This window comes from Suricata suricatta, chromosome 7, assembly GCF_006229205.1.
Source record: "Suricata suricatta isolate VVHF042 chromosome 7, meerkat_22Aug2017_6uvM2_HiC, whole genome shotgun sequence".
In the NCBI taxonomy this organism is placed as follows: domain Eukaryota; kingdom Metazoa; phylum Chordata; class Mammalia; order Carnivora; family Herpestidae; genus Suricata; species Suricata suricatta.
In genome coordinates, this window is record NC_043706.1 from 15,341,934 (window position 1) to 15,355,038 (window position 13,105).

At 48.0% G+C, this 13,105-nt stretch overlaps 1 protein-coding gene across 2 annotated transcripts; it reads left to right on the forward strand.

Annotated features, from left to right (window-relative positions):
- The first annotated feature begins 863 nt into the window (after positions 1 to 863).
- On the forward strand, positions 864 to 12,692 carry LOC115295623. Of its 2 annotated transcripts, XM_029943701.1 has the most exons (3): positions 864 to 1,081; positions 3,561 to 3,697; positions 12,310 to 12,692. In XM_029943701.1, the coding sequence occupies exons 1-3, from the start codon at positions 1,012 to 1,014 to the stop codon at positions 12,628 to 12,630; spliced, it is 528 nt and encodes a 175-aa protein (XP_029799561.1). In that variant the 5' UTR covers positions 864 to 1,011; the 3' UTR covers positions 12,631 to 12,692. The 2 variants fall into 2 exon arrangements, with proteins under 2 accessions (XP_029799561.1, XP_029799562.1); XM_029943702.1 differs by lacking the exons at positions 864 to 1,081; positions 3,561 to 3,697 and adding an exon at positions 10,280 to 10,668.
- Positions 12,693 to 13,105: the final 413 nt, after the last annotated feature.

Sequence of the window (13,105 nt, forward strand, 5' to 3'; positions counted from 1 at the left end):
TCCCCCCGAAGCAAGGCCCCTGTGTCTCCCCCCACCTCCAGGTCCCCTCATCCGGATAAAACAGGGCCCGAATGTCCCCCAGTTGGTGTTCTGGTTGGGTGACTCTGCTCGCCTCTTCCTCTGTGAAGTGGGAGGGACGGAGGTGAGCGGAGTCACCTGATGCAGTTGTCAGGGTGATGTGCAGGATGGTCCCCACTGTCCCGGCCTGGGACATGCTCTCAGCAAACGTGAGGCACGACTGCCACTCTGGGGGGCCGGGTCCAGCGTCTGAGCTTCTCAGAGAGGTGGCCTCGTGATTCTCAGTCTCCCTAGGGACGAATGTCTGTGGGGGCTGCTTCCTGAGACGAGGCTTTTAGGAGACTAGGGACCCCTCACATGCTCTTTAAATGATACATTTTGAATGGGGCTTCTTAAACTTTTCTGTGCGCGGGAATCGCCTAGGGCCCTTGTGAAAATGCAGATGCTGGTTTGGTTCTGGGGGAGGGAGGGGCTGAGGTTCCGAATGTCTCTGCTCCCTGGTGATGCGGATGCTTCCGGACTTGGGGACCCCAGCGTGAGTAGCGAGGGTTTAGGGAGTGTAGATTTCCTCTGGCACAGTGCTTAGCTCTGAGTGCTGAGGAAAGAGGGTGTGGACAGTGCCACCTTTCTGTACCCCTTCCTCATTTTTACTTTTTATTTTTTTAAAGTTTATTTATTTACTTTGAGGGAGAGAGGGAGAGAGAGCGCGGGGGTGCCCAAGTGGGGGAGGGGCAGAGAGACCAGGAGAGAGGACCCCAAGCAGGCTCTGAGCTGTCAGCGCAGAGCCCGACCCCAGGGCTCAGTCCTGTGAACCGTGAGATCACGACCTGAGCCGAAGTCAAGAATTGGATCCTTAACGGACTGAGCCACCCAGGCATCCCAATTTTCTCATTTTTAAATGATTAATCTGACTTCATTTCTAGGTGATGGTGGGGATATTACGAAAAGTTTATAAAGCATTTCAAAGCCTGAATTTAATCTCCATACTGAGACATGGATATGCCCTGCGACTCGGTCTCTCTCCCTGGGGCCCTGGGAGGGGCTCCACTATACCCCATCACAGGTCAGCTCATCACCAAGCACGGCTGCGTGGCAGCTGACCAGCCCTTACCCATCCTTCCCCCTTCCTTCCTAAGCAGGCCTCAGTTTATTTGAGGTGGCAGTGTGTTACTAACACTTTATTTCCCAGCCTCTTGTGCAGAGAGGGGTGGACAATAAGGTGGGAGGCAAAGTCATTAGGTAAGACTTCTAGAAAGGTCTTTATCGAAAGAGGACTTATTCAGGCAGGTAACTGGAATCTTACTTCCTGCCTGGAACACACATATAACGTCTGGAACACCAGCAGCCACCCTGGAACGTGAGGCAGCCTTGAGGATGGAAACCACATGCTCAGGATGGTGGGGCAGAAAAAGGGAGTTGCGGCACATTGATGATGGCACAAGCTTTTCCTGCTTCGCTCCAGACTTCATTTACACAAACAAATAAACACAGTTGTTTTGGCCACTCTTTGGGGTTCCTGTCCTGTGAAGGCTGCCGAACCCATTGCTGAGACTCCCAGAGCAGATATAATTTAGTCGGGTAGACACAGGTTTAAATTGGTGTCTTCCACTGACCTCCTTCTGAGCATCCCTAGTCATGTGGGGGTAAGGGAGCTGGACTGGGGGTCAGAAGCCTGGGGTTCTAAGCTCTGCCGTTCCCTGGCTGCGTGGTCCTGTGTGCTTTTTAAGCCTCGGTCTCCTTGCTTGTGAAATGGGGTGAGGGATGAAAGCATCCAGCACAGAGCCCGGGTGCAGAACTCACGTCAGTTGGCGTTGAGGGGGTTGCAGGATGACGGTGAGAGGGCACAGAGGTCAGCCCTGCCGCGGTGCAGGGTGCCACTTAGGTGGAGGCAGGGACCCGCCTCCAGGTGCTTCCCTCGGCGTTGGGCGCCTCCGTGTGCCTCCACCGTAAGCAGACGGGGCTGGGCTAAGTGCCCATGACCGCTAGTGCTCTGTGAGTGCGAGCTGCTTCAGGGGAAGGGGCAGAGCACGCACAGCTTTCAAGTGGGCCTGGAGAAACACGCCTCGGCCTTTTCCCTCTGCCAGGTCAGGAGCTCCAAGCTGAGGCCCTGGAGGCCGCTCCGCCCTCCCCTCCGCTCCCCTCCGCTCCCCTCCTGGCTTTGCGAGGAAACCCAAGTGCCTTCACTGCAACTGCGTGCCCCAGGCCACTGGAATGGCCGGCGTTGGCTCTCTCCTGCTCCCCAGGCTCCCAGAGGAATATTTTCAGCCGCAGTGGAATGGGCCACACCTTTTCTGTCCCAATCAGAGACCCTTTTTTTTTTTTTTTTGCTTCAAATTTCTCTTCCCCGAGGGCAGTCCAAAACCACAGCCACCTCTTTCTCCCTCTTTCCTGTGCCGGTCATTGTGTTCTGCGCCTGCACGCAGAGCTGGCTGGTCCTTAGAGGACACTGAGCCCGTCCTGAGGCGACCGACCTCCCAGCCTGGGGGGGGGGCGGGGGGTGATGGGCGGCAGCCCGGGCCAGGAGCGTCTCGCCGCTGGGCCCCACGAGGCTCCGTGTGTCTGCGCAGCTGCTAGCTGGCCTGCAAAATGCCTCTGTTTCCTTACCGTGGTCGGGTCCTAGATTTTTAATTCTGAAACGATGAGAGTAAGGCTTGTCCCAATGAACACGTTACACATAGGTAAGCTTCCATGCTCAGGCCAGACGAAAGGTGACCAGCACTGCGTGTACTTTCAAGTCTTCCTTTTGTTGTTTTTTTTAAGTAATTGTAACTAAATTTTTTTTTAATTGGAAGAGGGATGTGTGCATGTGGGGACAGAAGGCAGGAGGGTGTGCAGGGAGCAGTGACAGCCCCAAGCCCCCTTCCCCAGAAGCAGCCTGTCAGCCTTCACACAAGCATGGGGCTGCGTGTGCTCATCCAGGAGGGGAGGACAGCACAGGAGAGTGTGCCCCGTCTGCCCTGGGGCCGTCGTCCCCAAGTCAGAGAGAGCTGGGGAGAACCCAAGAGAGTTAACTCCAGCAGGAGGTTCTTGTGCCGTGGGTGGGCGGGTGTTCTGCAGTGGGGTGACCCTGGGGCCAGAGAGGAGGACATTGTATGTGGTGGCTTGGAAAAGTGCCCCCCCCCCCAACTAGGCAGCACGTCCAGTGAATCAGGCCAGCTCCCTGCCTGGTGACATTTTTGCTCTTTCAGCCACAGGGCCCCGTGGAGCTGGTCCCTGGCTGGGGCTCAGGCAGAAAGCCCGGCTCCGGTACATGCCCTGCCCACCGGGGTGCCGGGATAAACGCCTTGCACCCTGATTCTGAGCTAATAGGCTTCACCGGGGTGCAAGTAGTCTTACCTGCTTTGCTGGAGAAACCTCGCTTGCCCCCTTCTGGGAAGGGGGCTGTGAAATCACCAAGTCTTATAAAGACACAGCCTCCCGTGGATCCCTGAAACTCCCATCTACAAGGTGTCAGGGACAACTGTCTCGCTCCAGTTGGTGAATAAGGGACGGACTGAACCTTCCTCCCTCCCTTCCATACTGTCCTCTGTGTTTTACTAAAGGAACACCGCCCCCAAGGATATCACCACATAGGAGCCACAGAAGCCTGGACATCACGACATTCAGGCTTGATCGGTCGCAGAGGAGAAGAGAAATGAGTGCGCAGAATTCCAGCCCAGTACAGCGTACATCTGAACGGGTTTGTCAGAACTTAGATGAATCCATTCAATTCTGCTTTTGTGGTTCATTCTCCTGTGTCTTCGACGAACAGGTTCATTATATTATTTAAAAGGGCCCTTTGCCTTCACTGGGGGTGTTGCCCCATGGGAATATGAATGATCATGGCCTCTTACTGTGAAATACGGAAAAACTTTTTTAAATTAATGGCACATGTTCTTCCTATCTGGCCTTGGGCAGCGTGCTGCGGGCTTCCTGCCTTTGCCACGGCCACGGCGGCGACCCATGCCAAGTCCGTGCCTGGCTCAACATTATTTCCCTTGCAGGAAGCCATAAATATTGGCCGCCCGGCTCATGACTGTGTGAGGTCCCCCCGGGGGGAGTCACAGGCTGCGCACGGAGCGGAGAGGGAGGCCCTGGAGGCCTCAGAGAGCCGGGCGTCTCTCCTGACCTGTGGTTCTCGGGGTCAGATGCTGACGGTATTACTTAAGACAGGCAACTGGGATAACTGGGGGCAGACCGAGAGAGAGCTCAAGAAAGCCCTGGGGAAGCCACGCAGGCGTTGGCCTCGGAGAGCGGGTAAGGGCGGTGCTTTAGAGTCAGACCCGGTTTGGAAGCCACAGGTGGTGTAAGGATTAAATAAACTCAAGCATGAAAACAGCATTGCACAGCTCTGGGTATGTGAGGAGCGTTTTAATATTTGGGAGCTGTGTATGGTGGTAGAAACAGGAACTAAGTGCCCACACAGCCTATGTTAGACGTTGGGGGCCACACGCCAGGTACCGTAGGGGACGATGATTTGTTCACACCAGCTGTTTTGGTCTTACACGCGAGTACTCTGGCTGCTCGTTAGAGTTCAGGGTCACCTAAGACTCCCAAGGAGGCCTAGGTGCTCAGTCCCTGAAGCCCTTTGTGACCACAGCACGCTGCATCTGCAGCCCCCTTGCAGGGCTCCAGGGCCACATGTGCCACAGGGGCTGCTCTGGGGCCTGTCTGTGAGGGGGGGGGATGCCAGCACCGAGGCTGGTGCGCTGGAGATCGGGTGGTATCAGTAGGGCGGTGGGGGCCGCTGCAGCCCCCGGGCGGGACGGTGGTGCGAGCAGGTCTGCGTTTGGATAGAGGACTTTGGACAAGTAGAGGCACAGGCAAGGAGGCTGTGACCGTGACCATGCAGGCGGGGGATGGTCGGCGAATCATCCCCTGCCAGCTGAGAAGCAGAAAAGAGAAGGTGGCTTCTAGGGAACGACATTCACTGGAAAAGGAAGTAAGAGGAGGAGGAGGATTGGGGCAGAGGGCGGGGTTTGAGATATGAACGTGGAAGTCTGAGGCACAAGTGAGTCTGGTGCTTGTGAGACACGTGTCAGGCAGGACAGCTAATAGCTGGTAAGATCAGACGCCCTTCTAAGCACCTTATGCATGTTTCATTTAGTCCTCATAAGAGCCCTATAGCACGGGTGCCTTAATTCCCATTTTACAGATGAGAAAGCTGAGGGACAGTGTAACGTGCCCAACGCAGCGGAAATCAACTTGCTCGACATAGCTAGTGACAGCCAGAGCCGGAATTTGACCCCAGAGCTTCTGGGCTCCGGACCGTGCATTTGTTTCTTCCTCTTTTCTTTTTTACTGAAGTACAGTCTACACATAACGTTGCGTTACTTTCAGGTGTACCACCTGGTGGTTGGGAAAGCCTGTGTGTTGTGCTGTGCGCACAAGGGTAGCTGCCCACCAACCGGAAGCCTGTACCTCCCAACCCCCTTCACCCACCGCCATGTCCTCTGGCAGCCATCAGTTTGCTCTCTATGGGTCTGTTTCTGCTTTTGTTCATTTGTTTTGTTTATTAAGATTTTCTTTTTCAATTTAATCTATCTTTGAGAGAGAGAGAGTGAGAGTCGGGGACGGGCAGAGAGAGAGAGGGAGACACAGAATCTGAAGCAGGCTCCAGACTCTGAGCTGTCAGCACAGAGCCTGACGTGGGGCTCAAGCCCAGGAACTGGGAGATCATGACCTGAGGTGAGGCTGGATGCTTCACTGACTGAGCCACCCAGGCGCCCCCATTTGTTTTGTTTCATTTTTTCGATTCCACATGTAAGTGAAATCACACGGTATTTCTTTCTCCATTGGACTCCTTTTACTTAGCATATACTACTCTCTAGGCCCATCCATGTGATTGCAAACGGCTCTGTCTCACCTTTTCCTTGTGCGCTCATCTATCAGTGGACACTCGGGTTGCGTCCATGCCTTGGCTGTTGTAAATGCTGCAGGAAACAGGGCTGCACGTGTCTTTTGGAATTAGTGTTTTCATTTTCTTCTGGTAAATACCCAGTAGTGGAATTACTGGATCATAAGGCATTTCTATTTTTAATTTTTTTGAGGCACCTCTGTTCTGTTTTCCACGGTGGCTGCACCAATTTACATTCCCACCAACAGTGCACACGGTTCCCTTTTCTCTGCATCTTCACCAGCACTTGTTTCCGGTGTTTTTGACACTTGCTATTCTGACAAGTATGAAGAGATCTCTCATTGTGGTTTTGATTTGCATTTCCTGATGATTAATGATATTGAGCATTTTCTCATGTGTCTGTTGGCCATCTGTCTGCTTTGGAAAAAGTGTCTTTTCAGATCGCCTGCTTATTTTTTCAATAAGATCATTTTTTGGTGTTATATGAGTTCTTTATATATTTTGGATATTAACCCCTTACTGGATTTGCCATTTGCTCATATCTTCTCCTATTTAGGAGGTTGCTTATCTTTTGTTAATGTTTCTTTGCTGTGCAATAATATTTCTTTATATTTTGGTATAGTCCAATAGTTTATCTTTTTCCCCTTGCCTGGGGAGACTTATCTATGAAAATGTTGCTAGGCTGATGTCGGAGATTACTGCCTGTGTTTTCTTTTAGGGGTTTTATGGTTTTAGGTCTTACATTTACATCTTTAATCCATTTTGAGTTTATTTTTGTGTATGGTCTATGAGAAAGTGGTCCAGTTATGTTCTTTTGCATGTAGCTGTTAACTTTTCACAGCACCATTTATTGAAGAGGTGGTCTTTTCCTCATCGTATTTTCTTGTGTCACAGATGAATGGAGCATATGATCATGGATTTATTTCTGAGTTCTGTTTTCTGCTCCATTGCTCTAATGTCTCTTTCTGTGCCAGTACCATACTGTTTTGAATATTAGAGCTTTGTAGGAGGTCTTGAAGTCTGGGATTGTGATACTTCCAGGTGTTTTTTTTTTTCTTTTCTTTCTCAAGATTGCTTTGGCTATTTGGGGACTTTTGTGGTTCTATGCAAATTTTAGGATTTTTTTTTCTAGTTCTAGGAGATACAGGTTCGATAGGGATTGCATTGAATCTATATACTGCTTTGGGTAGTGTGGACATTTCAACAGTATTCTTCCAATCCATGAGCATGGTATGTCTTTCCATTTATTTGTGGCATCTTTAGTTTTTTTCATCAGTATTTTATAATTTTCAGAATAAAGGTCTATCACCTCTTTGGTTAACTTTATCCTGGCCACTTTGTTCTTTTTGGTGAAATTGTAAATGAATTGCTGTTTACATTTTTGGCCCTTCATTATTAGTGTGTATAGAAAGGCAACAGATTTCTGTATGTTAATTTTGTATTCTACAACTTTACTGAACTTATGATTTCTAGTAGTTTTTGGTAGGATCTTCAGGGTTTTCTGTGTGTTGTATGTCATCTGCAAAGAGTGACAGTTTTAGTTCTTCCTTACTAATTTGGATGCCTAAAAAACAAACACGAATTTGGATGCCTTTTATTTTTGGTCTGATTGCTGTGGCTAGGACTTCCAGTACTGTGTTGCATATGGTGAGAGTGGGCGTCCTTGTCTTGTTCCTGATCTTAGATGAAAAGCTCTGTTTTTCACTGCTGAGTATGACGTCAGCTGTGCGTTTGTCATAGGTGGCCTTTATTATATCGAAATATGTTCTCTCTAGACCCACTTTGTTGAGTTTTTAGGAATAGATGTTGAATTTTGTAAATGCTTTTTCTGCATCTATTGAGATCTTATGATTTTTATTCTTTATTTTGTTAATGTGGTGTATTATGTTGATTGATTGCAAATATTGAACTGTGCTTGTGGCCCTGGAATAAATCCTACTTGATCATGGTGAATAATTTTTAATGTATTGTTGAATGTGGTTTGCTAGTATTTTGTTGAGGATTTTTGCATCTATGTTCCTCAGGGATATTGGCCTGCAGTTTTCTTTCTTACATGGTGTGTTTTTTCACACTAGGGTGATGCTGGCCTTGTAGAATGTCTTTGTAGACCTTGTAGAAAGCTTCCTCTTCTGTTTTTTGGAATGGAGAATTAGGTATTAATTCTTTAAATGTTTTATAGAATTCACTTGGAATCCATTTGGACTTTTGTTTGAAGTTTTTTATTACCAGTTTAATTTTGTTACTAGTAATTGGTCTATTAAGATTTTCTATTTCTTCCTGATTTGGTTTTGGAAGATTATATATTTCTAGGAATGTTCTATCCATTTCTTCTAGGCTGTCCAATTTGTTGATATATCATTTTTCATAGTAGTCTTTTATGATCCTTTGTATTTCTGTAGTGTTGGTTCTTTTCATTTCTGATTTGATCTGTTTGGGTCCTTTCTCTTTTTTTCTTGAGTCTGGCTAAAGGTTTATCAATTTTTTTCTATCTTTTCAAAGAACCAGCTCCTGATTTCATTAATCTTTTCTATTGTTTTAGTCTTTATTTCATTTATTTCTATTTTTATCTTTATTATTTCCTTCCTTCTACCAACTTTAAGTTCTATTTGTTCTTTTTCTAAGTCCTTTAGAATAAGGTTAAATTGAGATTTTTCTTGTTTCTTGAGAGGTAGGCCTACATTACTAAAAATTTCCCTCTTTGATCTGCTTTCCCTGCTTCCTACAGATTTTAGATGGTTGTTTTCATTTTAATTTGTCTCCATGTATTTTATTTCCTCTTTCATTTCTTCACTGAACCATTGATAGTTTAGTAGCATGTTGTTTAGTCTCCATTGTGTTTAAAAAAATTTTTTCTAATAATTTACTTCTAGTTTCATACTATTGTGGTCAAAAAAGATGCATTATATGATTTAAGTCTTAAATTTATTGGGATTTGTTTGTGGCCTAACATGTGATAAGTCCTGGAGAATGTTACATGTGCAGTTGAAAAAGATGTGTATTCTGCTGCTTTTGGATGGAATATTCTGTGTATATGTTAAGTCCATCTAGTCTCATGTGTTGTTCAAAGACACTGTTTGGATATTTTATACCTGGATAAGCTATCCATTGATGTGAAGTGTTGTCCTTTACTGTTACTGAATTTACTATCAGTTTCTCCATTTATGTTTGTTAATATTTGCTTTATGTATTTAGGTGCTTCACTGTTGGGTGCATAGATGTTCATAATTGTTACATATCCTCTTTTTGGATGGATCCCTTTATCATTATATATTGCCCTTCTTTGTCTTGTTACAGTCTTTGTTTTAAAGTCTGTTTTGTCCAGGGCACCTGGGTGGCTCAGTTGGTTAAGTGTCCAACTCTTGATCTCAGCTCACGTCTTGATATCACAGTTGTAAGTTCAAGCCCCACACTGGGCTCCATGCTGGGTGCGAAGCCTACTTAAAAAAAAAAAAAGTCTATTTTGTCTGGTATAAGTGTTGGTACCTGGCTTTTTTTCTGCCTCCATTGGTGTGGAATGTCTTTTTCCAGCCTAGTCTGTGTGTGTGTTTGGGCCTGATGTCTCTTATAGGCCGCATATAGGTGGGTCTTGTTTTTCATCCATTCCATTTTGTGTCTTGTGATTGGAGCCTTTAGGCCACTTACAATTAATTATTGACAGGTATATATTTATTGTCATTTTGTTGTTTTCTGGTGGTCTTGTAGTTCTCTGCATCTCTTGCTTTCCTGTGATTGATGACATGCTTGGCTTTCTTTGGCTTAATTTTTTGTGTATCTGTTACAAGTGTTTGGTGTGTGGTTACCAAGAGGTTCATATATAATATTTTAAATATATGGTGGTCTATATTAAGTTGATGGTCACCTAAGTTTGAGCACATTCTAAAAGAATTGTATTTTTACTCCTTCCTCCACATTTTATGTGTACATTCATATTTCTTAATTTTGTGGTTACCCTTAATTTTTTAGGTATGATTGATTTTACTGCTTTTGTCTTTTAACCTTCATACTAGCTTCATAAGTGATCTATTACCTTTACTGTATGTTTGCTTTTACTCATGGATTTTTTCTTTTCATAATTTTCTTCTAATTATGGCCTTTTCTACTTAAAGAGGTTCTTTTAACAGTAAAATTTTTTTTTTTTTTTTTTTACTGTTTATTCATTTTTGAAAGACAGTGAGAGAGGCAGAGTGTGAGCAGAGGAGAGGCAGAGAGAGAGGGAGACACAGAGTCTGAAGCAGGCTCCAGTCTCTGAGCTGTCAGCACAGAGCCCCATACGGGGCTCAAACCCACGAACTGTGAGATCATGACCTGAGCTGAAGTTGAATGCTTAACTGACTGAGCCACCCAGGCGCCCCTTAATATTTCTTGTAAGGCTGGTTTAATGATGATGAACTCCTTTAACTTTTTTTTTGGTCTGGGAAATGATATTCTTACAGGGTTTCCTTTGTATGTAACTTTTGCTTCTCTCTTGCTCTTAAATTTCCTCTTTAATCTTTGGCATTTTAATTACTAAGTACTGTGGTGTGGACCTGCCTATGTTCCTCTTCTTTGGAACTCTCTGTGCTTCCTGAATCTGAAGGTCAGTTGCCTTCCCCAGTTCAGGGAGTTTTCAGCTATGATTCCTTCAAACAAGCTTTTTGCCCCTTTCTCTTCTCTTCCCCTTCTGGGACCCCTGTAATGCCAATGTTTGTTTGCTGGACGTGTTGTCCAGGAGATCCCTTAAACTATCCTCATCTTTTATTTTTTATTTTTCCTGTTCAGCTTGTATGCGTCCATTACCCCGTCTCCCAGATCTCTTCTCCATCCTCAAACATACGGTGGGTTATTTCAGTTATTGTGTCCTTCAGATCTGGTTCTTTTTCACATTTTCTTTCTCCTTGCTGCACTTCTCACTGAATTAATCCACTTTTCTTTCCAGTCCTGTGAGCGTCTTAATGACTAATACTTTGAACTCTTTATCAGATACATTGGTTATCTTCATTTCCTTCTCTTTGTCCGAGGTTTTGTCTTGTTCTTTGGTCTGGAACATATTCCTCAGTCTCATTTTGCTCATTTCTGTGTTTATGTGAACTGTGGGGGAGCAGCTGCTTCTCCCAAATGTGAAGAACTGTCTTGTGTCTGGTCGTCCCTTGCTTAGACTGTGTGACTGGAGCGGCTGCAGATGTGGTTGGCATGGGCTGGGGTCCCAGGACATGCTGTGCTTGGGGCTGCCCTGGTGGAATGGCCTGAGCTGAGGCGGGCATGAGCTGGGATGTCCCATGGTGTTCGGTGCAGGGGCACCCTGACGGAGCCAAGGCAGGCAGAGGCTGGGGGTACCGGGCACCTGGTAGAGGGTGCCGTGGTGGGAGAGCTGAAGCTGAAGCAGGGTGCAGGCTTTACCCCAGCCAAGGCAGGTGCAGCTGGGGGTTCTGGGGGGGGCTCCACACAGGCTGTGACCTGGTAAGCCAGGAGGCCGCGGGGTGCTCTGGCCCAGGGCAGCCCATATGCTCCTCACACGTGCGCCCCACTGCTGCTCTGTGGCATTCGGAAGCCCAGGCCAGGAGCTCAGGGTAGGTCTGAGCTGCAGCTATGGACACGTGGTTCCTCTGAGGCCGGGGGAGTACTTACGACCTGCGGAGACCAGCCAGGGAGTGTTTCTGGTGTCAGACTTGGCCTTCCAGTTAATAATCAGGAGTAAGCGAGCTCATCACCGATATACCCAGAGCTGGGGTACAGCTAGAGGATGTAGAGGAGAACCGTGTCTTAAGCATCACTTCTCAGGGCCCCCAAGCCCCTCCAGGATGCTTTTTTTTTTTTTCCTCCCAGAGGAAGGGGGAGGCAGGATAGCGTAAGGTAAGGTAGTCTCGATAGCAGCTTCGGGATGAGCCCCCACAAAGGCATGTGGGAAGGGGCAGGTAGGTCCCACCACCATTAAGCCCTCCAAGGGCCAACCTGAGGCAAGGGTCGGGGGTGGGGAGGGTGGCAGGCATGCACGTCTGACGTGCAGGTAGTCTGAAGGAGGGAATCCAAACTCTTTTCCAAAAGACTGCCCAGGCAAGACTCTCCTTTAGGACTAAGTGTAGTGTTTTAGAATTCAGAGAAACCCAAGTCATAGAACGCTGATGCTCTAAAGGACATCATAAACCATCTGATTTTGTGCCCATTTGCCAGATGAGAAAATTAAGGCCCAGAGAAGTGAAGTGATTCGGACAAATTGCTGTTAAGTGCTGTGGCTTAGCCACCACTTGCCTGTCCCAGGATGATGAAATAGATCTCAGGATGGGGCCCACCCGGCCGCCTCTACCAATTGGGGGTGTAGGGCCGGAGCCTCTGTTCACTTCAGAAAGGGCTCCCTCAGGACGATGGCCAGCCTCCTTCCCTCTTGCAGGGCAGAGCCTCTTGGGGGCGCCACCAAAGCTTTTCGTCACAGGCCTTTCACTCCGTTCGTTCGGTAACTGTGGTTCTGTTCTGCTGATTAGATTACAAGTCCGAGAGCTCTGGAGGTGAGCACGGAGCTCTCGGCCCGATGCCTGCAAACTGCGGACACAGCGCTGCAGGTGCCTGGTCACTGCCGCTCGGCCAAGAAGCCAGCAGTGCACGTGCTCACGCTGTTCGTCGGGGCTGGGGAGTCCCCGGGGAGCACGCGCAGCTCCCGGTGTCCAAGGCCGTGCACGCGGAAGCCTGGTCTCTGGGGCAGCAGCACGCCCCGGGAGCTAGAAGTGCCGACTCCCAGCCTTCCCGGCGGTAAGCTCTCTTCCCCAGAGCCAAACCTACGTAGTCCAGTAACTTCACCCACCTGAAAGGCAGCCGGCAAGTGCAGAGGCTCCTCTTGCTTCCCCCCAACCCTTCAGACAGAGACAAGTTAGGACCAGAGAGTTAAGTGATAAAGCACTTAGCCTTACAGGACAAATACAGTGGCTTTTTTGGGGGGAGGGGGACGCTGACACCCCACGGCACTGCTGTTACACAGAGCTGAGAGCTGCTATGGACAGGACTCTGCGGGACCGAAGTTATTTTATATTCATGATTCCCAGATTACTAAAGGGCAGTTGGACACTACGTCCTAGAAAGTCCTGGAAAGCTCGCTCAGGGCAGCCCCCTCCTCCCCCTCCAGCGATCCCTGCTACACGAGGAGGTTGTGTGTCTCCCTCCCTCTGACGCTTTGCTGACGGGCTGAGCTGCTCTTCCTCCCTCCCGCCGCCCTCAGCCCAACTTTTTTCGGTCGTTGACAACACACACAGGAGCCAAGGATTTTTTTTTACTTTTTTTTTTTTT

What these genes read in the sequence shown, in the direction of transcription:
- LOC115295623 (XM_029943701.1), top strand. Translation starts at nt 1,012, where the DNA reads ATGGATATGCCCTGCGACTCGGTCTCTCTCCCTGGGGCCCTGGGAGGG. An exon ending in TCCACTATACCCCATCACAG is followed by an intron (nt 1,082 to 3,560) that starts GTCAGCTCATCA and finishes GTTTTACTAAAG; the next exon opens with GAACACCGCCCCCAAGGATA. An exon ending in TACAGCGTACATCTGAACGG is followed by an intron (nt 3,698 to 12,309) that starts GTTTGTCAGAAC and finishes TCTGCTGATTAG; the next exon opens with ATTACAAGTCCGAGAGCTCT.